This window comes from Cimex lectularius, unplaced genomic scaffold (assembly GCF_000648675.2).
Source record: "Cimex lectularius strain Harlan isolate CLEC.00 unplaced genomic scaffold, Clec_2.1 scaffold139, whole genome shotgun sequence".
In the NCBI taxonomy this organism is placed as follows: Eukaryota; Metazoa; Arthropoda; class Insecta; order Hemiptera; family Cimicidae; genus Cimex; species Cimex lectularius.
Genome location: NW_019392832.1, coordinates 1,114,689 through 1,141,875, shown reverse-complemented (window position 1 = coordinate 1,141,875; position 27,187 = coordinate 1,114,689). Strand labels below are relative to the sequence as shown.

The following is a 27,187-nucleotide window of genomic DNA, read 5'->3' as shown; positions in this document are numbered from 1 at the left end:
GACGGTTGCGCACATTTTCAATCGCGGAAGACTTAACGGCTTTAGGAAATATTTCAATATGTCGTCGGATCTATGCGTAGTCTTGGTGCCCGGCAGATCTCTGTGCCCGTACCTGAAGGAGGATTTTGAAATGTATATAATGTTTGTGTTGCCTCGTGTAGTGTGTATTGATTTACGGGAATGAATGTAATTTACAAGCGTGAAAGGAAATTCAACGCTGCCCGGAGGAACTTCTTTAGAAGAAGAATGCTCTGGGATGAGTGAGCGACGGCTGGGGAGTAAAAGTAAAGGTAGCCATTCACGATCGCTCCTAGCAGTCCAAAGCGTCGCCGTTCCAAAAACCACGTCAATGGCAAAACTGAACTGACGTGCCCGGCTGTGCCGAGTATTCGACCGGTCCAAACTCCATCGCGTCACTTCAAATATCTACGGCGCGACGACGGCATGGCGCGTTCGTGAATGGAAAAACCTGGAGTAAACGGTGGAATATTGGAGCGCTGGCTTGGTCGGTAATGGGAAAAACCGCGTTTTTTTGGCGCAGTCTGTCACTGAGCAAATATCTCCGTCGTACATTCTCAAAAAGTCAAAAACGTTTATTCTTTATTGGTCATGACATCCAATCGAGATTTTATTGTTGAGCTGATTGAATTGTATGAAAGTTTACCATGTTTATGGAAAGTGGTGGACAATGATTACCACGATAGAAATAAAAGAAATTCGATCCTCAACCAGTTGGTCGACGTTTTCAAAACAAAGGATACAAATGCAACGAGATTGATAACCCCTAACGCTGATCAGAAATCGTAGTAGAGAACTTAAGTTCTTTGTAGTTCATCCCTGTAGCAAGAAATCGTAATGTGGTTGCCAACCTTTCATGTAGAGTGATGATTTCTCTCATGACTGTCTTTTGTTTTCTAATCAAGAGGGTAACAAGCTGGAGTAAATATAAATAAGACATTAATTCACTATTTTCGTGGTCCGCTTGACCAATTAATACAAAACAATTAATTAAGGTTTTTAGTTGAGATGAAAAATGGCAAAAGGAGAGAAAACTCATAAGGTGGGATTGCGATGGGGAGTTGATGTCCGAGTGGATCGAGGTCACGATAGCTCAGGTGGTAGAGCAGCGGCGTATCTAGCCGAAGGTCGTGGGTTCGAATCCCTCTCGTTGCCATTAACTTTTTTTCATCTCAACTAAAAACCTTAATTAATTGTCTTATAAATAAGACGATAATTATTTTTTGTGTAAGGTTTTGGTTGAAATGAAAAAATAGTGTCACGAGGGGATTCGAATCCACGACATTCGGCTATGCCGCTGCGCTAACCACTTGAGCTATCGTGACTTCGATAGTTCGATCCACTCGGACACCAACTCCCCATCTCAACCTACAACCTTTCGAATTTTCTCTCTCAAGTGGTAGAGCAGCGGCGTATTTATCCGAAGGCCTTGGATTCAGATCCCGCTCGTGGCACTAGCTTTTTCATTTCAACCAAAACCTTACAAAAAAGATTAATTAATTGAAAGAAGTAATTTGGTCAATAGAACATTAAATATAATGAATAAATAAGACGTTGATGTGGGTACTACGGCTTCTGTTCAGGAACCACTTCTTACACCATTTCCTCTTCGATTTTTTGCTTTTAATATATAAATAAACAGAAGCGTAGCACAAGAGATCGTCATCCATTTTGAGAAGGTAATTCACTGGTTGACGTTCGGAGCGACTGGCAGTGGAGCGGTCGTGAATGCCCCCTCAAATTTCAGGCACTCCAAATGGAGCTGTACGGCTTGGCGCGGTTCCATTTGGAGTGATCGTCAATGGCCACCTTAAGTTATTAGCGTGATTAGCGGGTTGACCCCGCCCGAGAAATACCAAATACTCTGGGAGGATGGATGAGACGAGAATTCTATATTTTAATAGGGTGGTGATGTATATACATGTATTACATGTCTAATGTCTGTTCTGTAGTGGACATTCCGAGGTACAAGTGAGTGGATATAATTTTAGATTATCGACGTAGTTCTCGTATAAAGCAGAGAGTCAGTAACATATCTAGATGCTCAAATTCCCGCAGTTTAAACCCAAATAACGTGAAAAAACAAAAAAAATAATAACACAGAAGGACGGCAATGTGTAATAAATTTCATACATTTTCATATTAATTCTACTTTACGCACATAGTACAGTTTTGTTTTGTTCAATTTTTGCAATAAGTAGGTTATAAGATATTACTGTAATTGCCAATAAACACTTGCTGGGGTTGATGCTCAATGGAAATTAATTCTGATATCCTTTTTCAAGAAGTTAAATTTTTTATGAACGATAAAAAAAGTTTAAAATTAGTTGCATCAGTGGTACAAAAAATACAAGATTGCATATAGTCACTATTGACTGATATAAATAAAATGTAACATTCCATTTTTCACTGCAATTCTTTTAATATACTCGATATATGTAAAATGTGATAGAAAATAGAATAGAAAGTTTCTTCCAGGTTTGTTCCTGGGATTTAAACCTAAATGTAATAAGAAGATTTTTACTTAAATAGTTTCCGCATATGTTGAAATGTGTTTCCTATTTGGCAATTAATCGTAATTGAGCAAAGGTGTCGTGTTTGCACGAGGCGAAATGATGCTTTAGACGTGTTGTGCTTACCGAACCGGGGAGCATTCCTCGCCTGGATTACTTGATCCGAAGACATTAACACCGTCATTGAACAGGCACAAAGCACATTGTCTGTTTCGAGTGATTTACAGGCATCGATTGCTTTGGACGTGTTCCGTCGAATCCATAATTTAATATCCGAACTTCTCTTCCATGCCATAAAGGGATTCTGTTTCTAATTTAGCAATAGTAGTACAACTCGACTCAAGCTAATCTGGCGATGAATACAGTGATTGAACCCGATCTTCCGCCTGTTCTGGTGTTCTGACGATTTATGAAATTTTTTTTAAAAATAATTTGTAACAATTACAAAAACCAGCTGGAATTTTCAGACACCTTCAGCTATTCTTTCTATCCAATCTCTACCATATATGTTCAGGTCTACCTTTCCCTTTGGATAGTAGTCTCAAAGAAAAAGAAAAGTGAAACAGCTACTACAGTTTTGGGGTTATTATAAATTGTCTTTTCTATGTCTCCTTTCACATTTTCCGGAGTGAAATGCGTAACTCTTACTCTACTTTTTAAGCACTGTTGATGTTTTGTTTGTTTTTCTTTTTCAATTAAATAATCATATAATGAAGACGTGAATCCATAAAATCTATTAAAAATAATAGGACAAAAGCAGAAAGTAACAGAGAAACTCGGGGAGAGAAAAAGAAGAGCATTAGAATAAGTGATATATATCTAGATATGTAGATAGCTTGAAAAACAGTTATATAGATAGAAAAAAAAAGAGAGAGAGAGAGAGAGAGAGAGAGAGAGAGAGAGAGAACTAACAGTAGAGAGGACGTAAGATATATAGAAAAATAAATGCATACACATATAAATAGGGAAATAGTGTTAATGAAAAAGACAAACAGATAGATTGAAAAATATAGGAAAAGTATGATGGAGAAAATCATCCTTCAGTGGCATGTCAATATTTTAAAAAATAACTGTATTTACGATTTACATCCTTTTTATTTATTTATTTTATTTTATTTATTTTTTTTTTTTTTTTGTATCTTGTACATATAACAATTTTTTCTGTTTACTTGGGATATGTGGTAGTGGTAGTAGTAGTTTTGGGATAGGTTAAAAGCCGTTATATTTAGTGGTCTAATGACCAACTTACTTCTTTCAATTAATTAATCTTTTTATGAAAGGTCTTGGTCGAAATGAAAAAGTTAGTGTCACGAGCGGGATTCGAACCCACGAAAATTCGAAAGGTAGGGTGAGATGGGGCGTTGGTGTCCGAGTGGATCGAAGACACGATAGCTCAAGCGGTAGAGCAGCGGCGTATTTATCCGAGGGTCGTGGGTTCGAATCCCGCTCGTGACACTAACTTTTTCATTTCGACCAAGACCTTTCATAAAAAGATTAATTAATTGAAATAGGTTAAAAGGTTGGAATGAACCTTGAGGAAGCGTAAACGGATCATTTCTTTAACGAAGGCAATGGTCATTGTGGATCGTGAGGTTAGACAAGTAGTAAGGAACTTGGAGAATTCTTCTTGAGACGTTTGGAATGAATTAGATCAATATTAGTGGCTTGGCGGTACCTCCCAGCTTTCGCTTCGTCTGTCCCATTATGTCGAATTAATGTTTTGTACAGTATTAGACTGTTCTTTAAAGTCATGCCTGATTTCAGTCTTAAAATATTTCGTAGTTGTCGAAGTCGTCTGTTTAGCCTTCTCGCTTGAGTCTTACTTGATTTCACGTCAGTCTACTGTGAAAGTACAGTCCTAGGTCCTAACTTGTGACGTAATTTTGGTGGATTTGTCTTCCTTCAGTTTTAATTTCCACTTCCACACCATTCTTCGATGAGCTCAAAATACCTCTGGATAATGGATGTGGCTTGGGTAAGATTGGCGTTTGCAGAAAAATTGGCGGTAATGTTTATTTTGTAAGGACGGTGTTGGGCTATATGCTTCGGCAAGTCAGCAATGTAGATAGTATGTAGGATAGGGCCAAGAATGCACCCTTGCACAACGCCGGCTTGGATCGGTCAAAAATCAAAAAAACTCATTTCCCCACCATACTTTGAAACACAAAAGTTTAGAAGTACTTTTAAGAGTATTTCTGCGTGCCAGACCATGTCGAAAACTTGTCTCTAAAAAGCACCCGGGCGTCAGCGACTCTGAACCTTTGCGGATCGTGGAATGATGAGTACGGAAACCGAATTGATGAAAAGGTGTGATTTTATGTAAATCCAAGATAAGCATTAGGAGTTTTAAAAAAAGTCGAAAGATTTTGGACATTACTGTGACGTTTTGGACATTACTGTAGGAGGATATGCGGCTAAGAAGTTTGAGTGGTTTAATATGAGAGTAAGTAGAGAATATTTTCGTACCGCTACTGGGTCCGTCATCACTCAAGTGTTTTTGAATTGCTCAAACGCGTTTCTGCAATGCCCCCATCTTCAATAAAAAACTGTCTCACGGTTGTCAACAGATAATTCCTCACTGAAGATGCCGCAATGCCGAAATGTGTTTTCAAAATTCGAAAACCTGTGAGATGAGACGGACCCAGTGAGTAACCCAGTACCAGTTCAACATGCGTTCGCCGATTCGCAAAACAAATTATGAACACTGATAAATTAAAAATAATATTCTTTTATAATACAATATTTCAGTACTAAACAGGTATATATGACAAACGATTTTTATTTTTTACACTTCAATCGAAAAGACTATTGTTTTGAAGTATTAACAATTAAAAACGTAATCAATCTTTCATTTTATTTGTATTAGTCTTCTATTCAGTGGTTTCAGGCAAGCCTTTCGAGGGTTTGCTCCAACACTCTAAATGGAATCTAACGAGATTAAACATTCCTACAATACATGAAATTATACAGTCCTAAATCATAGCAAGCGTGCGGATAGATGATGTTCCAAGCTTTCATCACTGAGTGACGAGTTTTTGATATATGTCACGTTGAAACGGAGAGAGAGGGGGGTTATGATTATAAGCACAGTTATAAATAATATTGGGTTGACATGCAGGTCATTAGCGTTGCTTTACTTCCACTAAGCCTTTCCGATATTAGAATTACAATGTTCATCTCGGCTCATTAACAAAGAACAGTGGTGTAAATAGAACGGTGGAAATTTGTAGAGCCAACAAACGCATTACCCCTTGAATGGACCCTGAGAGCGACACCTATAAAGCCTCTTGGGCCGTTATAATTACGCCTGATTAATTACTCTCGGCGAGATGTAATCTCGAGCATTCTGCTCACGGGACCTTTATAACCCAGTGTTTATTATTTTTGGCCCAGGCGCATTTTTCAGGACTAACAATACTAAGTAAAATGAAAAATATTTACTAAAAAAGACAAAAACAGAAAAGGAATCGGAGGAAATCAAAGCGAAGAAAAGAATGTCGGATGGGAAGACAGTTTGGAATTTCAATAAGGAGATTGCGGTGTCGGAGGGGCAAAACTCGATCTTCCGGCTTTTGTTCCTTCTAGGACGAAATGCCGATTCGGTTAGATTTCATTACGCTTTCTGCAGAAAGCATGAGTCAATTTTTTATTTCATTTTTACCCTCACACGAAATATCTTCATTCATACGTATGCAGATGCGATGATTTTCGAAAAAAAGCCAATGAGCTTTATTTTTCCTATATAAAAACAAATTATAGAGTTTTAAATAAATAATACAATTTTATTACTAAATCTTATTAATTTAAGATTGATATTTTCACTTTGACTAAAAATGATATTAACACTTTTACCCTACTTTCTATTTATCTCTATCCATTATCCATATTTCTATTTTTCTGTATATCCTTTTATGTACTTTTATGTATGTATATATATANAGTCTTTTAGGTTTTTCAAAATTTTATATTTATTTTTTTCCTATATATTCTACATATCTACCTACTACTCTTTTGCTCCCACTCTCTCTCTCTCTCTCTCTCTCTCTCTCTCTCTCTCTCTCTCTTTCTCTCTCTTTCTATCTATCTATCTATCTATCTATCTATCTATCTATCTCAATATCTATCTATCTATTATAACATTCCATTTGTTTTTCTCTTTTTCTCTTTGTCTTTTTATATCTCTTTCTGCTTTTAAAAATCTCTTTTCCCATTTGATAGGTATTGTTTTTAATGGATTTTATTTATATAAATTTTCTTCATATGAGTTTTTAATTTTTTTCAAAACCATCAACCGTGGTTAAAGAGTAAGAGAGGAAAAGTTAGTTCCTTCTCGGTACAAGGTTACCCTCCGGAAAACCTCCGAGGTTTATATTAAACAGTCTACTTCCGAACTGCGCCTACATAATGAAGAGATAATTACAGCTAAGTAGAAGGAAAAAAGTTCGGAGCTCTCTTCTTCCAACTTTTTCCCAACTCAGCTGTCTTCTTGGAAGGGTGAGGAGGAGAGAAAAAAGAGAGTTGGTTTCTTTATCCATTACGCTCCCACTCAGCAATTATTCCCGGCGTTGCATTAACTCAGCACGGCTCCTTCCACAGTCCGTTTACCAACTTTCCCTCTTTGTCGCCACTTTTCCTCGCCACTCTAATTTTTAGTGATTTAAGTTGAGGCCGGAGTTGAATTATTTCGGGACGAGGCCAATCCGTTAATAATCCCTGTTTTAATGGTCTCCGATCTTTCAGGAAGGCAACATCAACATCATTGTAAGAAAAACTCGACTTTCCTTCCATCAGAACATTAGAGTTGTTGAACAAAGTTACAACAATATGAAAAGGAAATTCCACAATTGGTTCACCTTATAAAAAGGAACAGAAAAAAAACTCCAATCTACTTTATCACAGAAAAAAACATTATTTTAACACTTTGTAATGTCCTTACAGAACATTTTTTTATAACGCCTTATTCCAATTAAATTGAAACATTTTTGGTCATAAACAATCAGCAAAAATAGGCAACTTAATTTCCCGAAAAATTAATCATTTCATCGGCGAACATGTAGATTTAATTTTAACGTGAAATAAATTTTACAAAAATTCTACATATAAAACAAATCTTTGTACTCATCACATGTATTATTACTATTTAGATGTTATTATTTTTGTTTTAGCGAAAATATAAAATCTTAATGTTATTTACGTGAAAAATATTTTCAGTAATGATTGTGTTTTAATACAGCCTAATTTAGAAAAATATAATCTGTTTAAAATCCGTGTATAACTTAGCTCAGTCTAGACTTACATAAGCATTATAATTTTAAGTAATTAATCGTTATTGATACGTTCAGTTATGTTAATAGTAATAATTGAAATTGATAATTTATATATATTAAAGTTAATAATAAAAAATATATTTAAGATATTTACATTACATCGATATTTTATAATATTCATTGTATTGATATTAGAAAATATCAATAATTTTTACCAAAAAATTGTTATTATAAAAGTGGTCAAAAAGATGCCAGGTTACCATTGTAATATAGAATAGGCGGTGTATCTCATCCACTCTACCAAGCTAATCTCATAAATTCATTATAGTTGAAGATATAATTTTTAATATTGAAAATACATGTTTGTATTTGGTAACCGTGTAAAACATTAGAAATAGTTTCAAAGTCCTGATGAAGGGGTTTTATATTCGTCAAAAGCTGGTAAAAACCTGAGTGTTACCTTTCTTTCAAAATTTTCTTATCCCTGATTTTTTATATACGATTATAACTATATTAGTCTTTTCTTCGTTATTGGTCTTCTTAGGATGCAAATTTCTTTTGTATATGCCTTATTATTTGAATGTTTTCTTTTTAAATAAAAATCCTGATTATGCGACGTTTCGGCCATCCAGAGCCATTTTTAAGTCACAGGGAAACCTTAGGAAAAGACAGTGACACGAGCGGGATTCGAACCCACGACCTTCGGCTAAACACGCGGCTGCTCTAACCACTTGAGCTATCGTGGCCACGAACCACTCGGACGCTAACTTCCCACCTCAACCAAACCTTTCGAATTTTCCCTCCTTTTTGCCATTTTTCAAATGTCATGTAATCTATTTGATTCTCGGCGACAAATGAAATGGCCACGGAGAGCTTTAGTGAAGTATACTTCATTTTGCTTATTAAATTCATTAGGGTTCGTGGTCCGATTGTTAAGTTACTTGTTTCACTTAACCAAATAAATTCTTTTCAATTAATTAAGGTTTTGGTTGAGAAAAAAAGTTAATGGCACGAGCGGGATTCGAACTCACGACCTTCGGCTAGATACGCCGCTGCTCTACCACTTGAGCTATCGTGACCTCGATCCACTCGGACATCAACTTCCCATCTAAACCCCACCTTATGAGTTTTCCCTCCTTTTTGCCATTTTTCAAATGTCGTGTAATCGGTTTGGATTCTCGACGACAATTGAAATGGCCACGGAGAGCTTTAGTAAAGATAATCTTCATTTTGCTTATTAAATCCATTAGAATTCACAAGGTGGGTTGTGGTGGGAAGTTGGTGTCCGAGTGGATTACGTCACGATATTGGCGATAGCTCAAGTGGTAGAGCAGCGGCGTATTTAGCAGAAGATCGTGGGTTCGAATCCCGCTCGTGCCATTAACTTTTTTTCATCTCAGCTAAAAGCCTTAATTAATTGTAATGATTTAATTGGTCAAGCGGACCACGAAAATAGTGAATTTAATTTTTTGCAATGTTAAAATTAAGAAATAAAGTATATGACTTGAAAATGGCACAGAGTCTGCGAAACGTCGCAAAATAGTGATTCCTTTAAACTCCTTCAAACAATAAAGCCTACAAAAATTTAATTTTGTTACATATTAATTTAATTAATAATTAAAATTAAATATACAAAATTCCCCAAAGTTGGACTAAAATAACTTACAATAAATACATTGATTACAATTTCTTCTGTACCAAACTTTAATTTTAATTTATGAAATTTTATATTAATATACAAAAATGTATGTAAATAAAGANTATATATAAATTTGTGTGTTCTTTAATTTGATTGGTTTTTATTTTTATATATCTTTGTTTCAGTTCATCCTCTGATCCAAGTGCCAAATCAGTTGGTAGGAGCACCCCCCGGGACAAACGTCACACTCCAATGTTTGGTGGAGGCGTCACCAAAAGCAATCAATTACTGGACAAGGCAATCCGGTGAGTGAGCTTCGATTGTATGTTTTAGTGAAATTATATATCGCAGAAATAGAGACGGTCAATACGATGCGGGTGTAATAACGTGGACTTAATTCGAACCGGTGCTTTGGGAATAGTTTACGCTGGGTCCCTTGGGGATACGGAAAGGGGCTATATCAACCTTTAATATGCCTTAGAATCCAAGCTTATCTCTCGCAAGAGCCCCGATAAATTCAGCGGACCACCGTAGGCAGATTGAGGCTGTTTGGGGGAACCTTAGTCGCTAAGAACAACTCCTTCCCGAAATAAACCGTTTGTGTGAGAGGTTTTACTTCCCAGGCCTTTTTTCGACGTTGGGCGAAATCCAGGACGGCTCACCCGTGACAATATCTTTTGAACTAATCGGACGTGGATGAACGTCGGAATAGGAGAGTTGGCCGGTTTGCCAGCTCGGAACAAACTGCTAATTTCTGCCCCGTCACATTCTTGACTGCCGTTTCGTCCAGATAAGAAGGAAAACCGATATTTGCTCGAACGTGAAATATCTGTTTAGAAAGTGAGTTTCAATAAATCTCTGAGAGGAAAGTAACTATAACATTATCCCCGTTGTTTAAAAGTGCCAAGGAAAAAATGTTCGAACTTGCTTATTTTCTAATTCTTTTTCAGTTAAACTTTACGAACGTCGTGCCATGAAAAACCTGGGCCTGACAATATTTTACATTAACAAACTGAAAAAGAAAGTACATTTTGGCTTTTACTGAAAAATTACGTAGGTATCTAAATGTTTCCTTTTGTTTTAAATAAAAACTTAACTTATCCCTGTACTTATATTTTTTTAATATTCTGTTATAAAGGAAAATAATAAAGCTGCCATCACCATGCTCTTTCCTTTTTCTGTTTTATCTCGGTTAATCAAGCAGAAACTTTATTTTTTTATCTTTAAATGAAAGATACTTTTAAAGGACCTTACTAAATTTCTTAATTAAATATATGAATTATAGACTGTTTTAATGTGAAATGTATTTTTTGGGGATTGATGTATATAATATTATAGATTATTGTTTTTGTTTTTTTGTTGTTTTTTTACGAGGGTTCGCAACAGCAAAGGTTGTTGCGAGTGTCGATGTTTTTGAAAGTAGTCCATTTGTAAGTATGTCGGGTTCGAATGCAGGGCCACTGGATTCGAACCCGGGACCTTTACCTTACAGTGATGAGCGCCGTGTCAACGCCTAAACCGTTACGGACACCAACACCCCTATTGATTATTGTTATCGTTAATATAAACAATTAAGTGAGAAAATCATCTCATTACATATCCATGGATTTATCTGTTGAATCTTCAACACAAACCATAGAAACTTCAAATTTTCTTAATAAATCCCTCTGTTTCTAAATATTTTTTCAAGTGCAGACTGCGTTACTATCTGCTTATGTCTATATTCATCTATGATCAAACCGTCGGGTGAATCCGCTAGAACAAAATGATTCTTTTATTTTCCAGTATAGATTTATGAAGGAAAAATTTAAATAATTCAAAAAGATCTGTTTTTAATTATCCCTATAATTATTCTTTATTCGTGATAGACTAACAATATGTATACTTATACGATATAGTTAAGATGAACTATGTGAATTGAAAAATTTTCTCTCCCGTTCTCTCCCTCCTCTTTCACACTCTCTATCTTTCTCTCCTCTCTCTCTCTCTCTCTCTCTCTCTCTCTCTCTCTCTCTCTCTCTCTCTCTCTCTCTCTCTCTTTTTACAACATTGTTGAAATCGTGGATATGATTCACCCGCAAGACCCTTATTACTCTCCACTATATCATCAAATGAATTTACGCATTTCTGTCTCGCACTTCCTCCAGATATTAATCTGGTAAAGTTAATCATTAAATTTTAAATTAATAACACCATAATAACGACCAGTCTGTGGTCTGTCTTCTCTGGAGGTTTCCCGAGTGAAATGTTCAGCTGGAAGTGGAAGCCAGCAAGACGTATCAGTTTTGAAGGAGGGGTATAATCTGCGCCGTGTATAAGGACGAAATTCGACTATAATTCTAGTCCGCTAATGGAGATTTTTAGGGATATTTAAGGGTGGAAAATAGATTTACACTCAAAGACAAAAACACCGGACACCGAACGTATTTTGTTTATTTTAAACTATATGTATTACATCGTTATATTAATTATAACATACTTCTTTTAATGGACTACATCAGAAATTCATGACTTTTAATAAAGACTATTTAATGATGGTTTGAAAGAAAGTTCACCAAAAAAACCAAAACAACTTTTAATGATATATTAAAATTTAATTAACAACTTTTTACCTAGTTTTGCTCTTAATGCGTTTTTAAGATATATATTCAATCGTTTTTTTGGAATAGTATTTTTTTAAAAATACTTTATTACAGATTTTATCCTGAAAATTTTTGTCATCTTTGTACACCGTTTCTCAAATTTTTCTTTAGTTCATTTTTTCAAGTCAATATAGTTAATAGTTCATTGTTTCATTGTTTATAGTTTATTGTTCTTTTTTTATAGCTCAATACGTTTGAAATACGGTAAAATACGGTCCAATGGTTTCTTTAATTTATTCAAAATTGTTCATTTATTAATTGTATATTTACTAGTATGGCTTAGTAATTCATTGAAAAATATTTATTTAATATAATTTGATGGTAAAGTTGATGGTAAACTATTTAAAATGGGAACTGAAAGAAATACTAAAAAATAAAATAAAAAATGAAATTCATAGTCATAAAAAAATTAATGCAAAAATTAGAAATTATGTTTTTCGTGTTTGGAATGGAGTTGAGGTAGTGATTGATAAACCCAGGCCGTGGTGCGCCTGTCCTAAAGGTCAAATTGATCTCATGGGCCGTTTGTTTTGAAGTCCAATTTTTCCGGGCAATTATCCCCTTCAGATAAGGCCGATAAAGCCGCGATTTCGTAATGGTCCAAGTTTTCATTCGTGTACGCAAGTCGATAAAAGAAAGTTGGCCCAAGACGCAGTGGCATGACTCCGATATTTCAGTAGACCGCCGGATTCCCCTTCAACTCCCCGTCCGTCAGCAGGAAATGAAGCAACGAGGGGTCACGCCACCGCAATTACCAAAATGCCGTAATTACGTCAGCCGGAGGTAGACTTGCCTTAAAGTAAACTCATTTAAAGAAACGGATATGGAGTTTAGATGAAGAACTGCAATAGTTTCCCACCATGAATACGTAAATGTAAATGTATAAATTTATGTACATATATATAGTATATAAGTAGCTCATATCCTTATTTAGATTGAATTTTTCAAATTCTAAAATAATTACTCACCCTTACATACTTGTTAATATAATTTACACACTATCACAGAGATACACACACACCCACTTTTCAATTCCTGATTCGCATCTAGCACTCTTCGAAGCCCTTAATTACTAATTTTTATAGCAAAAAAATATACATTTTTGGGCTGGGCCCAAATACTTTTACCCAATATCTGGTATTCCACTTTACTATTATTAACTCATCCGGATTTTATCTACATGCAACGTTGTTACAACGTTGTTGTTAAAGTCACGATAGCTCAAGTGGTTAGAGATGCGGCGTATTGAGCCACAAGTCGAATGGGTTCGAATCCGGTTCGTGACATTCATAATTTTTCATCTCAACCAAAAACATTAGATCAAAATAATTAATACGGTCAATTATGACACTAAGCAACTATTGGCGAATGAATTCTTTTAGCCGTTGATAAAAACTTTTTTTTTATTACAATCTGTAATTAGTATTTACAATATGTAATTTGCGGATACATGAACTTATGTACAACTATTTACATTGAGGGGAGAAAATAATCAATGTTATCCTCCCTCTTCGCTTTGTTTATGTTTTGTTTACAGTTTACTCGGAAAGGAGGTCGCGGGGCCATTTCCTCTTAAGACGTCTTATGGGGTTGTAGGGATGGGTTTTATCAGACAGGGCTTGGACTATTTGGATGGTGGGAGAGTTTTTTGTGAAACTTGGTAAATTTTTGGGGAATAAATTTTTGGATATACGGAATTCGAAGGTCGTTGTGGAGGGTAGCATTTGAGACATAATAAGAAGCATTTACAATGGATCTGAGGACTTTAGATTGAAAGGATTGGAGACGTTGGATATTGGAAGGTTTAGCTGTTCCCAACAGTTCTATTCCGTACGTCCAAATCGGATAAAAACTAGAGCTAAATTTTTGGAATATATATCATTACAGCCATGTGATGAAACATAACGTGTGAGGAAATTCACAAATACTCCAAAAACTTTTTATTTATTTCTCTTGTTATAATTTATTATAGAATTCTAAATCCTTCTAAAGTTTATTGCAGATAAGTGGAGTTATTTTAGTTTTACCAGTACAGCAGATTGAGCAATCAATCAATAAATAATGTTACGGCATGTGTGTCGTACATGGGTGACAGAGAGTGGGATATCTTAGAGAGAAAAACGGAGAGTCAATCATTCCTCAGGATTGCCTTTTCTTTCAAATCCGATATTGGGGCAATGAAAGAATAATACCAATCTTACAATTAATTAAGGTTTTCAGTTGAGATAAAAAAACCAATTGCACGAGCGGGAATCGAACCCACGATCTTCGGCTAGATACCGCTGCTCTACCAGCTATCGTGACCTCGATCCGCTCGGACACCAACTTCCCATCTCAACCCCACCTTTTGAATTTTCCCTACTTTTTGCCATTTTTCAAATGTCGTGTAATCGGATTGGATTCTCGACGACAAATGAAATGGCCACGGAGAGCATTAGTGAAGTTTACTTCATTTTAAATCATTAAATTCACTAATTTCGTGGTCCGCTTGACCAATTAATATCTTACAATTAATTAAGGTTTTTAGTAGAGATAAAAAAGTCAATGGCACGAGCGGGATTCGAACCCACGATCTTCGGCTAGATACGCCGCTGCTCTACCACTTGAGCTATCGTGGCCTCGATCCACGCGGACACTAACTTCCCATCTCGACCCCACCTTTCGAATTTTCCCTTCTTTTTGCCATTTTTCAAATGTCGTGTAATCTATTTGATTCTCAGCGACAAATGAAATGGCCACGGAGAGCTTTAGTAAAGGTATTCTTCATTTTAACTTATTCAATTCACTAGTTTTAGATGATATAAAAAAGTCCGAGTGGATCGTGATCACGATAGCTCAAGTAGAAGAGCAGCGGCGTATCTAGCCGAAGATCGTGGGTTCGAATCCCGCTCGTGTCATTGACTTTTTTATCTCAACTGAAAACCTTAATTAATTGTAAGATATTAATTGGTCAAGCGGACCACGAAATTAGTGAAAATAATACCAATCTTCAGATTTCAGAACAGCTAACTGCTTAAAATCCAGGACTATCTAAGCTGAAGCCAACCATTCCCCTTCAAAAGTTCGCTCGTTTCATAAAAATCTAACAAAAGTCTAGCCCATTCGTATCCGCTTTTGCAACCAACAACTGTTGCATTCAAAATCCAACTTCTAACTTATCACTTGGCACTGACCAGTGAAAAATTCTAAACTCTAAAAGTCCAAAGTCTAAACTGTAAATGACTCGTGACTAACTGTGCACTCCGGCTTCACCATGTTCCATTTCTTGAACTTCTCGTTGGAGGAGATCCACGTTCAAATAATACACGAAATTTGTTTCTTCTACTTTTACATATCCTCATTCTAATATTTCAATACAGTTAATACAATAATCATTGCGCAATTAATTATTGATTAGTTACACAACTAGTTAGCTATACAAAAAATTATTTTGCTGACGACGTTTTTAATAACCAAACAATTGTTGAACCAACCAAGTTACGATTTCAATAACAATTAATACAATTAAATTTCATTTTTCTGATTAGCAAATATATTAAAACTAGTTATTCTTCCTGAAAAGTTTTTCTTCTTAAAACAATAGTTCGCTCGTGACATATAAATAATTAAAAATTTAGTATAGATAATAAATATACAGTAGAGAAAAGAAATTGAGGAAATTTATATTACATCGATATTTTACTGAACAATATTAATTATAACAGTTCTTTGTATTGGGGGCTTCGGTGGCCGCAACGGTTTAGGCGTTGACACGGCGCTCATCACTGTAAGTTAACGGTCCTGGGTTCGAATCCAGCATCCCTGCATTCGAGCCCGACATACTCGCAAATGGTTTTTTTTTTCAAAAACACCGGCACCCAAAAAAAAAATCTGTATCTTGCCACAGTATAAAAGATTAAATTTTTTCAACAAAAAAAAGAAAATAATTTATAACTATCAATATTTTATATTATGATAATAGTGATTTATGATAATATATTAACGTTGTCAAAGTGGTAGTAGACTTCTCGCCACTTAAGTCAACAAGTCACATTCCTGGTGTAGGTTTAATTATTAATCAACTTTGCGGAAAAGTCTTGGTCTTGGATACATCAAACGTCTTGGACTTGATACGGCTAAAAATATATAAATAATTAAAATAAAAGTTTCCCTTTCTGTTAGAGTTTTAATTTTTTATATAGGAAGTTTAAAAACAAGCAACTACGACCGAAATGGTTAACAATAGTCAAACGTTTAAATATTAAAGAGACAAAAAGTTCAAAGGTTAATTTAAAACCTTGACATCGTGATTCTGCTACAATATTTTATCTTTATGAAAAGTTTTTCTTTTTTAACCTAATTTTAAGAATCTTTTCCCAATTTTTAATGTGTAATTCACACCCTTCTAGTTAAGTCGACTTTTTTAACAATTATTTCTTTTAAAACACGTCAACACGTTGTGCCTTGTTGAGTCATGAATTATTATTGTGAAAAATAAATAACAATAAATAATATAATTAATAATAAAAATAAACGAATCGGTAAAAACAAAAAAACTAGGGAAACTTTTGATTATTGCATAGCTAATGCCGTATGTAGTTATGTACTGCTATGCCATGTAAAAACATTACAAAATATTTTTTTTTAAATAGAAACCTAAAAAAATAGCCTTGCCCTACTTAAGAGCCTATATTAATATATTTCCAAATTATAATACTATTTCATTATTTTGCAAATTGTTTAGTAATAGTTAATAGTTTACAACACTCAGATATTGTAATTTCTTTGTTTATTTAACTTTATTTGTGAGATAACTATCTAAAATAATTTTGGTAGATATTTAAGTTACCAAACTAAAAATAAAGTGTATTTGCTGGATGAACGTATTATGACACTTTAAGGATAAGGGACATGAACCATTAAACAATATTGATATATCCAATCAGAGGGACTTGACTGAAAAAAGAATCTCTGAAATCTCACAAGACGAGACGGACCCCGGCTTGCATGAAAGTAATTGGATTTTTTCCTTTAAGAAACATTTAGCAGGAAAAGGAAAAAATATACCAAGTACTAATATTTTTGTAGGCATAACTCACCTCCTGGCAAATCCGTTTTGGGGGATTCGTATATGGAGGAGAATATCAATAATTTACCGTCGGCTATATTTCCCTAGATATTGGGGTTGAACTCATTTTATAGACCACCTCCTTCATCCCCCTCCTAAATTTCTTGCAGCAATAAAGGCCCACTGAGTGAGAGGCTTAGGCACAGAGCATTTCGTATTCATGTATACGATATATTGACATAATACAGCGATGATTTAATTTGGGAGAGGACGCCTGCCGCACACTTTCTCATACGCTTTCAGACGTCTAAACCTACGATTTCAGGAAACGGTGTATGGCATAGTAAAACATCTAAGCGTGTTGAAAAACATTGAAACATTAACCAAATCAAGATTTATCGCATAGCCTGTAAATGTTCCAAATAAAACGAAAAATGTCAGGATATTCTTGTAAAACACTATCCCGCTTATCAAAACCAAGCATATCTGCTTTATTTTCACACATCGTTCTAAATTGTCACATACACCCAAAATCCTTCATAATGGTTAATCTGGTAGACCAACTCCAGTACTCATAGCGTCACAGAAATAAAGTTCGTTATAAAACATTCGAAATGTCAAGTGTGAAGCTTTTTAATCAAGTACATCGCTACAAATGCAAACAATATCCTAAAAGAACAAAAACTATTTTAATTTTCATCTAATATCTAAAGATAAAAAATTGAAAACATGTAACAAATTTTTCAGCTGTCGCTTATTATTCTGTTATGCTAAAAAGTTGATAGATTTCCTGCTAACTTAACTCATTTGGCTTGCAGATTTATTACCACTTCTGCCACTGTACAGTGAGAATAAATGAGCCAATATTTACCCAAATTATTGATATATCAAGCACTCGTGTCTACTTTCTAAAATAAATTCATAAATTTCAACTAGTTTTCTATCATATATTAATCTTCACCAACTCGTAAAAAAATAGCTGCAACGTTATGATATTATTGAAATTGAACTAGCTTTTGCATGTGCTTTTTTTCTTGAAAAAATGAAACATAATTTTTCAGTTAACGTGTTACAATTGGGAGAAAATTTTGAAAGATTTCTACAAAAGCGAACAGAAAACCGCAGAAATGCAGTGCGTTTTTTACTTTAGTAAAGCCAGTGTTATACATTTACTTTTGCCTTTAAAAACGAGCTGATGCAATAATTAGTGGATTATAATCCATTAGTGTAATATTTAAACATAACTTTGGTTAAATTTTTATTTTTTCCCAGATTTTTCTTGAGTGAAAAATATAAGTTCTTGTCTATAGGCTCTCCTAGAAAACAAATATTTTAAGTACTAAGTTAAATACTTTTTTCTTTTTTGACTAGGAATCTACCTTAATTTGGAAAAAACGGATCTTTGATGAGGTATCAACAGAACTACAATTCTTTAAGTTTTTGCCGAGCTTCATCAGAGCTTATTTATTAGAAAATATACAGTTAGAACATTTTATATCATTTACCAAAACAACTTAACAAGAAACTGCATTTATGATGAGATTATTTAAAATTAGGTGAAATTCAATTATACATTATCCCAACTTTAATCTACTTTAATATTTAGAATAAGAACGTGAGCTATGGAAGAAACCCGATAAAGGTAAAATAAAAACAAAATTACAAAAAAAATAATAAAAATAAATTTTTAAATAGTGCAATGAATAAATAAGCCAATTTTATTTATTTATTTCTGCCAATAATGGTCGGCATGATGATAAAAGTTTTTATCATTTTTGTTTTATGATTTTAATTAGCATGGTAGTCCACGTTTTTCTCCTCTCCCAAATAAATACCTAAATGTCATGGTGTGCATATTTCGGAGAGCAAATTAAACCAAAATTTTAATAAAACGTAATAAATGCAATTTTTTATCTAAGATAAGCTTTGTAGATTTTTTTAAATAAATAATTTATCTAAATTTATGCACAAATATGTATTTTTATCTCACAGACACAACAATGTCACTATGACCAGCATTGCACCCAGAGGACACAAATTAAAAGAAACAACCCAACGCTGGCACCTAATAAAAGGAGGTGTAGTTAAGGCAATGTGCCGGGTTCTCGGGATAGAAAAATGTAGGATTGGCCAGTTGGATTAAAATGAAACGAAACATAAAACTTGTGTAGAACTTTTGGAATCGGGAACGGATCAAACAAAAGGAATGTTGAGTTCCTTGTGATAGTGAGGTTAGTGACTTAGTAAGGAACTTTGACAATTAGTCTGAGGACTTTTGATTGGAAGGAATGGATACGCAAGATGTTGGAAGGCTTGGCAGAACCCCGAAGCTCCACTCCATATGTCCAAAGTTTTGTATAAGGTTAGTTTAATGTTGACGGTCCATACGGTCTTCGTAGTTGCTGTTGTCTCATACGTCTTGTGGGGATGCCACGTCAGTCTGCTGCCTAGGCATAGTCCTAAGTATTTGACTTGGATGGAAATCAGTGTCTCTGCGTTGTTGATGTACAACGAAGGGCAAGACTTTTTTCTCCTTTAATGTGAACACTGAGTACATTGTTCTTCATTCAGCCGTGTCTTTCAATTTGGCACCAGTCTTCGATGAGCACAAGGTGTTCTTGAATGTTGGAAGCTTGGATAGGGATCGAGTTGGAGAAAAAAATTGCATCTTCCGCGTAGGTGGTGATGTTGGTTAGCCACATTAAAAGAAAACTGGAATCCTAAAAGCACAACCTATACTGGGAAAGTATCACAGACATGAGGCAAAAAGACCACTCGCAAATACATTACAAAGTAGAATACTACTTTATGAAATGTAACTATTCACAGATGGCCAATAAAGGAAGAAAAAGAATATTTTTCCTAATAAAGCAATTCTTGAACAATATAAAACTCAGAAACATACTCCCGAGAAGAATTTTGTACTTCATAAAAGGAGCATAAAATTTGAAAGGAAACCATTAACATAGCTCATACGTAATAGACGAAATTTAAGGCGCAAAAGGAATAACTCCAAAAGGAAAAGTTAATATTTGCTAACTTCAAAAATAATGATATAGTCTTGATACTTTTGTGTTTTTTATCTGATAACTTGCGTCTATGTTAATTACTCAGTTTTTTTTTAAAGAAAAAGGGAAATGTTACAAAAACTCTGTTAATAGTGCACGTTTTTTCTTCAAGAATGGTCAGTTTTCTATATTTACACCTGCCTATAGGCATTAAATCTACGATGTGATGAAATGTTTCATGTTATAATTTATTTTAGTATTTACATATAACTGTTTTTTAGTTTTTCGTTTTTCAACTGGAAAAATTTACATGGCAATTTTGAAATTTATAGTTTTCCACCGTTGAATTAGCACACCGAAATGGGCCGAGTTCGATCGGCCACCCTCCCTCGATCCGCCGCCAACAAAACAATGACTGAAACAACTAATTATCTATGGAGGACGAGGCATGATAAACACTCATTAGCTACCTCAACAAACTATAGTTACCGCTTGCAATCTAACGAATAATAAACCAAGTAACTATAAAACCGTTGTCAATTCATCTCAATGCCCGCATTGCATCGGATGAAATAAACCTTTTGTGTGTGGAAAAAAAATGGCTGGTTCTAATTAAATGCATTTAGGTTTTTTATGGAATATGTAATTTATGGGATTGTTTAGAATTGCGGTGAACATTTGCAGAAGCGGACCGCGTGAGTTGTAAATAGCAGAAAGTGCAATTTTGTAGAATTTAAATTTTGACGTTGCGGCCCCCACGAGGGGAGTAATAATGAAATATTAATTTGCTTCGGTATCGGTTTTCCTGTTTAAAAAAACGGGCTCAGGAGATCTCGGTTTGGGCGTCACGTCCCGCCGATATGTAAATCAGCATCACTCGCATATCCACACAACGCAGCCACCGCTCTGGTTTTTTACAACCCTCCCGCCCTTTCGGGTCAGGCCCACAAACAAAATATATGTATATTAACGCACGGGTTTACTAGGAGGGTGATAAAATCCCGAAAACCTTGTCGCATCCCGCGCTCTAGCCCCGGGGGACCCGGTTTGACATCTTTGATTTTACGGTTTTCCATCTTTTACAGGTGAAATGATAGTCCAAAGCCCGAAATACGAGATGAAAGAGACCGCCGGGCCATACTACACAGCAGCAATGTTGTTAACGATAAAAGACATACAGAAAAGTGACCTGGGTGGTTACAACTGCGTCTCCAAAAACAGCATAGGCGACGCAGAAGGATCAATTAGATTATACAGTAAGTATACACATACATAAACTACAACTTGACCTTTTAGAGAATAGAATTAAGTTTGACGTTTTCTATACTTCTTGTTGAAAACTAATTTCACCCCATTCTCTTCTTTATTATTTACTATGTCTGGTGTTTAGTGCCCTGTAAAATAAGGGACCGCGGTGGCCTAGTGGATTTGGAGATCGTGAGGTGCAGTCTGCTGTGACGTAGGTTTTAGAAAAACATTTTCTTTATCATGCCAACGTTTCGATCTTTATTGAGATCATCTTCAGGGCCTGCGATTTATAAACATTGTTTAAATTTTACAAATACATGTAGAATGTGAAAAAAAACAAGAATGACACATCTAAACAGAAAACAAACACTTTGAGTGAGTACAAATATTTTGATTGAATCTAAAATTTTCTAGCATTGTATAATTCATTTTCTTTATCTAAAATTTTCTAGCATTGTATAAAATCATTCTTTTTTTTAATCTAAAATTTTCTCGCTTTGTATAAATTCATTCTTTTTTCATCTAAAATTTTCTCGCATTGTATGTTTATAAATCCCAGATCCTGAAGATGATCTCAGTAAAGATCGAACCGTTGGCACGGTAAAGAAAATGTTTTTCTAAAATCACCAGACCGCACCTCACGATCTCCAAATCCACCAGGCCACCGCGGTCCCTTATTTTTCTCTGTTTTTCTTTATTTTTCACTAATTTTTTAAACTATTTTTTAGTATGTTGTACATTGACGCTATTACTACTTATTTATTATTATTTGATACCTTTTTGCATATTTATTACTAGCATTATTTATGACTTTACTAGTATTTATTAAACCATTTAGTTATTTTTCATTTTCTACATTCCAAAAATATTAAATAACTTCTTTCAATTAACTATTATTTTTATGTAAGGTGTTGGTTAAGATGAAAAAGTTAGCGCACGAGCGGGATTCGAACCCACTACCTTCGTCTCAATACGCCGCTGCTCTAACCACTTGAGATATCGTGACTTGGATAACTCAAGTGGTTAGAGCTGCGGCGTATTGAGCCGAAGGTCGTGGGTTTGAATCCCGCTCGTGACACTAACTTTTTCATTTCAACCAAGACTTTTCATAAAAAGAATAATTATTGAAAGAAGTAATTTAATCAATTAGACACTAAACATATTGGATATTAAATAACGCTCAATGATTTAAAAGGAAACTATCCGAAAAATGACAATGGTCTCATTTTCCAATAACTGTTCGTCATCTACAGATATAACAATTTCCTTCGTCCCATATACTTTTACCTCGAATTCATCACCAGATGATGTGTTACTCTGACCTCAGGATGAAAAGCAGAATCTTAAAATTTGACATTACTGCGATTCTACCGGCAATCACAAAATCACAGTTGACTGGCCGTACTTTTCTGAAGTTTTTAACGATAAAAGCTGGACCTCATAAATAAAATATAAAACGAATGAATGAAGATAATAATTGTATGGGGGGATTCACTTGAAACGATTGAAAGTTTTTTTAAATAATTTGGTAGATTAGTCATGCTAAGCAATCTAGACCAAGCTCCATCGCAAAGTCACTCGACTAAACTCTTCGAATGGCTATCAAATGTGCTACTCCACACAAAACAATGTGTACTACCTACCAGCTAACTTCTTCACCTAATACATACCCAGATCTTGAGGTCCAGTCAGACTCTTGGACATATACATATCTTTCAAGGCCAAACATACCTAACAGCTAAGGGATGACACAAACCTCTATTCTAACGGATCTTGACTTAAGTTTTTAAATTTAAAAGAAGTCCAAATACCTCCTAGAGCCCGACGCGAACGCAAATGTCAAGCGTTAGGTTTGAAAATAAGACCAAGTCACATTTGACCCGTAGAATAACTATTCTGGCAACTGCTGGAAAGTAAGTGATCAAAAAAAAAATCGAGTGTCCTAGTACTCAGACATGAGTTCTTTTGCATGGGATCCGACTAGAGTTAACATTGGCCCAGATTTAACACAGTCGGCGAATTTGGGCTGTGGTGTAAACTAGCAATCTGAGTACGGACTCACTGTCTGGCTGATTAAGTTTTCCAACTCTACTGTTGAAGTCACCTCCAAGGATCACATTTGCATGGGAGTGGACGCTAGAAATTCCCTCCAGTGTTCTCTAGTTGATCAACGACGTAATCTTCCTTGATGTTATGTAGTAGGTAGATTAAGAATTAAGCCCAGTACGGTTGGGGTTTCTAAGTAGTTTATCTGGCGTCCACGTATCCAAAAACTCTTTCCCTCAGTTCTCAAGAGGAACAGTTTATCCCAAATAATATGTGCTCCAATCCAATGTGATCCAAATGTATCGGTCAACTTGGCAGAAATCATCTGAAACCTTTTTTACGATTTTTGATGTCGAGAATCGTTTAAGGAATTCATGCCGTTGTCCCTACGATTTTAGTTCTTCCACTATTCGCCTGTAATATTTACACTTTGCTGAAGTGAAAACGTAAATTATTATCTATCAAGGCTCGAAGTTGGCCAATGTCGCCCTTCATCGAACACCATGTTCAGTTCGTGCAGTTAAAACCAAACGTATAAATAAATTAATACTCAATATAAAATTTTATTAGAGCTCAAAGACACCAGCGTACAGATTTACTGCCAATCAAACACTAAATAATTTTGAATACTACTTTCAGTTTAAATTTTAACCATATAAGGTATTTGAGCTTTATTGGCCCACAACGTAACAAACAAAATATGTGATGATATTCTCTGTTTTTTAAATTTAAATTTCATCCGTTTAACATTTTACAAATACAAACTACATTAATGAAAGATAAATTAGTTAAATAAAATTGATAGTTCTATCGATAAGCGAAATCGATGGGTCAAATTCATGAAAAACAACTCTTAGCATTGCCTGACGGCATTAACCAGTGATATTTGCTAACCTTTATAAGAAAACAAGAGGGGGTCACGAGGAGTAGCTAATTTAGACCGTGCTCTATACTTGAAGTTCAATCCAATGAAGTTGGAAAATAAATTGAATGAACCACAGATAACGCTTTAAATTATCTTATTATTAAGTCAAATTGTACAAACGTTGATGTTTTTAATATGTTATTATTGCTGGGTTAAATTTTCGTTTTGATGTCCTTTGTCACCCTTTTGTAGAATAAACGAATGATTTTTCTGATTATTGATTTAAGTGACTTAGACGATCTAATCCACAAATTAATAAAATCCTGGAATATTGCGAATTTCTAAGCAAATTTGTAAGTTGGCTTTTTTTTCAGTCCGATTATTTTGGTATGCCTATCCGCAGAAGTTACACATTTTTATTCACAGTTCGTGAGATGCGGTCTGGTGTGATGTAGGTTTCAGCAAAACAATTTTCTTTATCGTGCCAACGTTTCGATCTTTATTGAGATCATCTTCAGCGCCTGGAATTTACAAACATTGTTTACATTTAACAAATACATGTAGAATGCGGAAAAAAGTTAATTTATACAATGAAAAATATATTTTTTTATATTCAATCGAAGTATTTCTACTCACTCAAAGTGTTTGTCTTCTTTGTAATTGTGCCATTCTTGCGTGTCGTGTTGAGAGTGCCAGTGAGATTTTGCTGTTTTGTGTTTACATATGTTGGATTTTGAAGGGGTGGGGAAGGAAGTCGGTATAGAAAAGACATTTTTGTATAAGGCTTTTTTCCACATTCTACATGTATTTGTGTTTGTAAATCCCAGGCACTGAAGATGATCTCAATAAAGATCGAAACGTTGGCACGATAAAGAAAATGTTTTTCTGAAACCTACATCACTCCAGACCGCATCTCACGATATCTGAATAATTATCGATTAACGGTCACTAATCACCACAAATTACACATTTTTTCCTATTTTAATCATTTTTTGAAATCATGGTTGTAGTACAGACATACTGAAAATGATGGTTTTTGATGAACGAAAATAGATTTACAATCACTGCATTTTTTGAGGCCTTATTGGCTTCCTCTTCAAAATATCCGTGATCTACAAATGATTTCAGTAATCTTTAAGAGCCCGGTCGTTTTTGTTCACCAAAAACCCAAAAATAACCATTGTTTTTCCGGTTTTCTGTTTACTTAATTGAAATTTTACGATTTTTTAAGCCGTTCCAGTGGAGAACAAGAAAAAGATGAACGACGACGGGCGGTACCAGTCTGAGGATGAAGACGACTTCGCCGACGAGGACGACGACCAGAACGGGAGTCAGGGCTCCCTCCGAGAAGAGGACGGCGAAAAGGACTCGACCAAGGACAATTCCTTATCAAGAGCGACGCCAGGCGCTTCGTCCTTCTTCGTCTCCTTCTTGCTGCCAGTTTTGGCCAACTTCCCAGCGATCGGCTACACAAAAGTGCGCTGAAAAGAAAAATCGTAGGGCAAAGTTTAAAGACAGTCAACATCTGAAGACTAAATTTTCAGATACTCTGTGCAAAAAAATAAATAAATAAATAAAAACACTTTGCCCATTGAGTTATACTGTGCCAACTCGTTGTTTACGAGAAAATAGCGTATTTTCTTGTGTTTCTATCTTTCAATAGCTGCTGGCATTGTATTCGGCTATGGTTTGAACATTTAAAATTGGATTTACATAAAAAAACATCTTAAAAATACATAAATAAAAACAATATTTACAGCATAAATTATAAAAACACTTTCCTTTTTTTTCTTTTCACTATGGATTAGCAAACCAAATCAATTTTAAAATTGTATCAAAATGGAATCAGAGATTGGATAAATAACAATAAAATAATTTAATAAACACATTTTTTTAATCGAGCAATAATCCAACATGAATATGCTTAAACATATTGTTTTAATACAGCACACTTCAACAGGTGCAACATAAATATTTTGCTTTTGGCAATAATAATTTTTTATAATATAAACAGTAAAAACAAAAGTTTTATTTATTTTATTTGACATTATCTCTGTGCTCACGTATTTTTAATATTTACTCAATTCCACACAAATATTATACACGAGTTTCCGATTACTGTAAAATGGAAAATTATGCAAAATCAGTCTTTACAGATTTAAAGGTGGAATGAAGATTTTTACAAATGACAAATCATAGCCAATGCGATTGATAAAGTGTGCAAAAAAGTCAAATTACAACCGAATAATTTTATTTTATTTAACATCCATGTTTGCATTTAAAGAATACCTGATTTATAAATTGTTAAAAAAAAATTAAAACTTTATAAACTTGTTTCTTGCTACGAGACACATGTTAAAACTACATCATTAGGTGGATATATCTAAGAAGTAACGAACAAAGGATGTTAACGGTTAATTTTACAGGCCTAAAGTTAATTTTATAAAGCATGTTGTAAAAATGAAATGCTTGTAAATGTCAGTGAAGAAAAAAAATCCTTTATTAATAAAAATGTAAAATATTTAAATTATAAAGGTAAAATTAAATAAATGCTAAATACATTTGTTTCTGAATGAAACTAGTCTATGGTTAGAGTTGTCTTCCTAATATTTAAACAAAAACAAAACTTTTTGTCCATAGTCAATAGTACCATCCCTGGTTGATTTCTTTTATTCTAAGTTAAATTGTTAGCTTGAATTAAAAACACATAATGTATATTTCTATCTATAGTTCTTTAGGTGTACATAAGAAGATTTTGGCTGTTCTAACTGTTTACCAATGAGAGGAAAAATATTACTTTATTGAATTTACAAAACCCCCACTTAAATCCTACACAATGTATTTATGAAAATAAAGTGGGGCGGATAAATGTTACTGATTAAATAAATACTGAG

General features: G+C 34.5%; 1 protein-coding gene across 1 annotated transcript in view; it reads left to right on the top strand.

Moving 5' to 3' along the window:
- The window catches only part of LOC106672553 (lachesin), a gene marked incomplete at its 5' end in the record, with an annotated part of 140,836 nt that extends 114,978 nt beyond the window's left edge, over positions 1–25,858 (top strand). Inside the window, 3 exons of the mRNA XM_024228547.1 lie at positions 9,623–9,742; positions 21,220–21,390; positions 25,525–25,858. Coding sequence (XP_024084315.1) covers positions 9,623–9,742; positions 21,220–21,390; positions 25,525–25,778 — 545 coding nt within the window. The remainder of the gene's footprint in view (positions 1–9,622; positions 9,743–21,219; positions 21,391–25,524) is intronic.
- Positions 25,859–27,187: the final 1,329 nt, after the last annotated feature.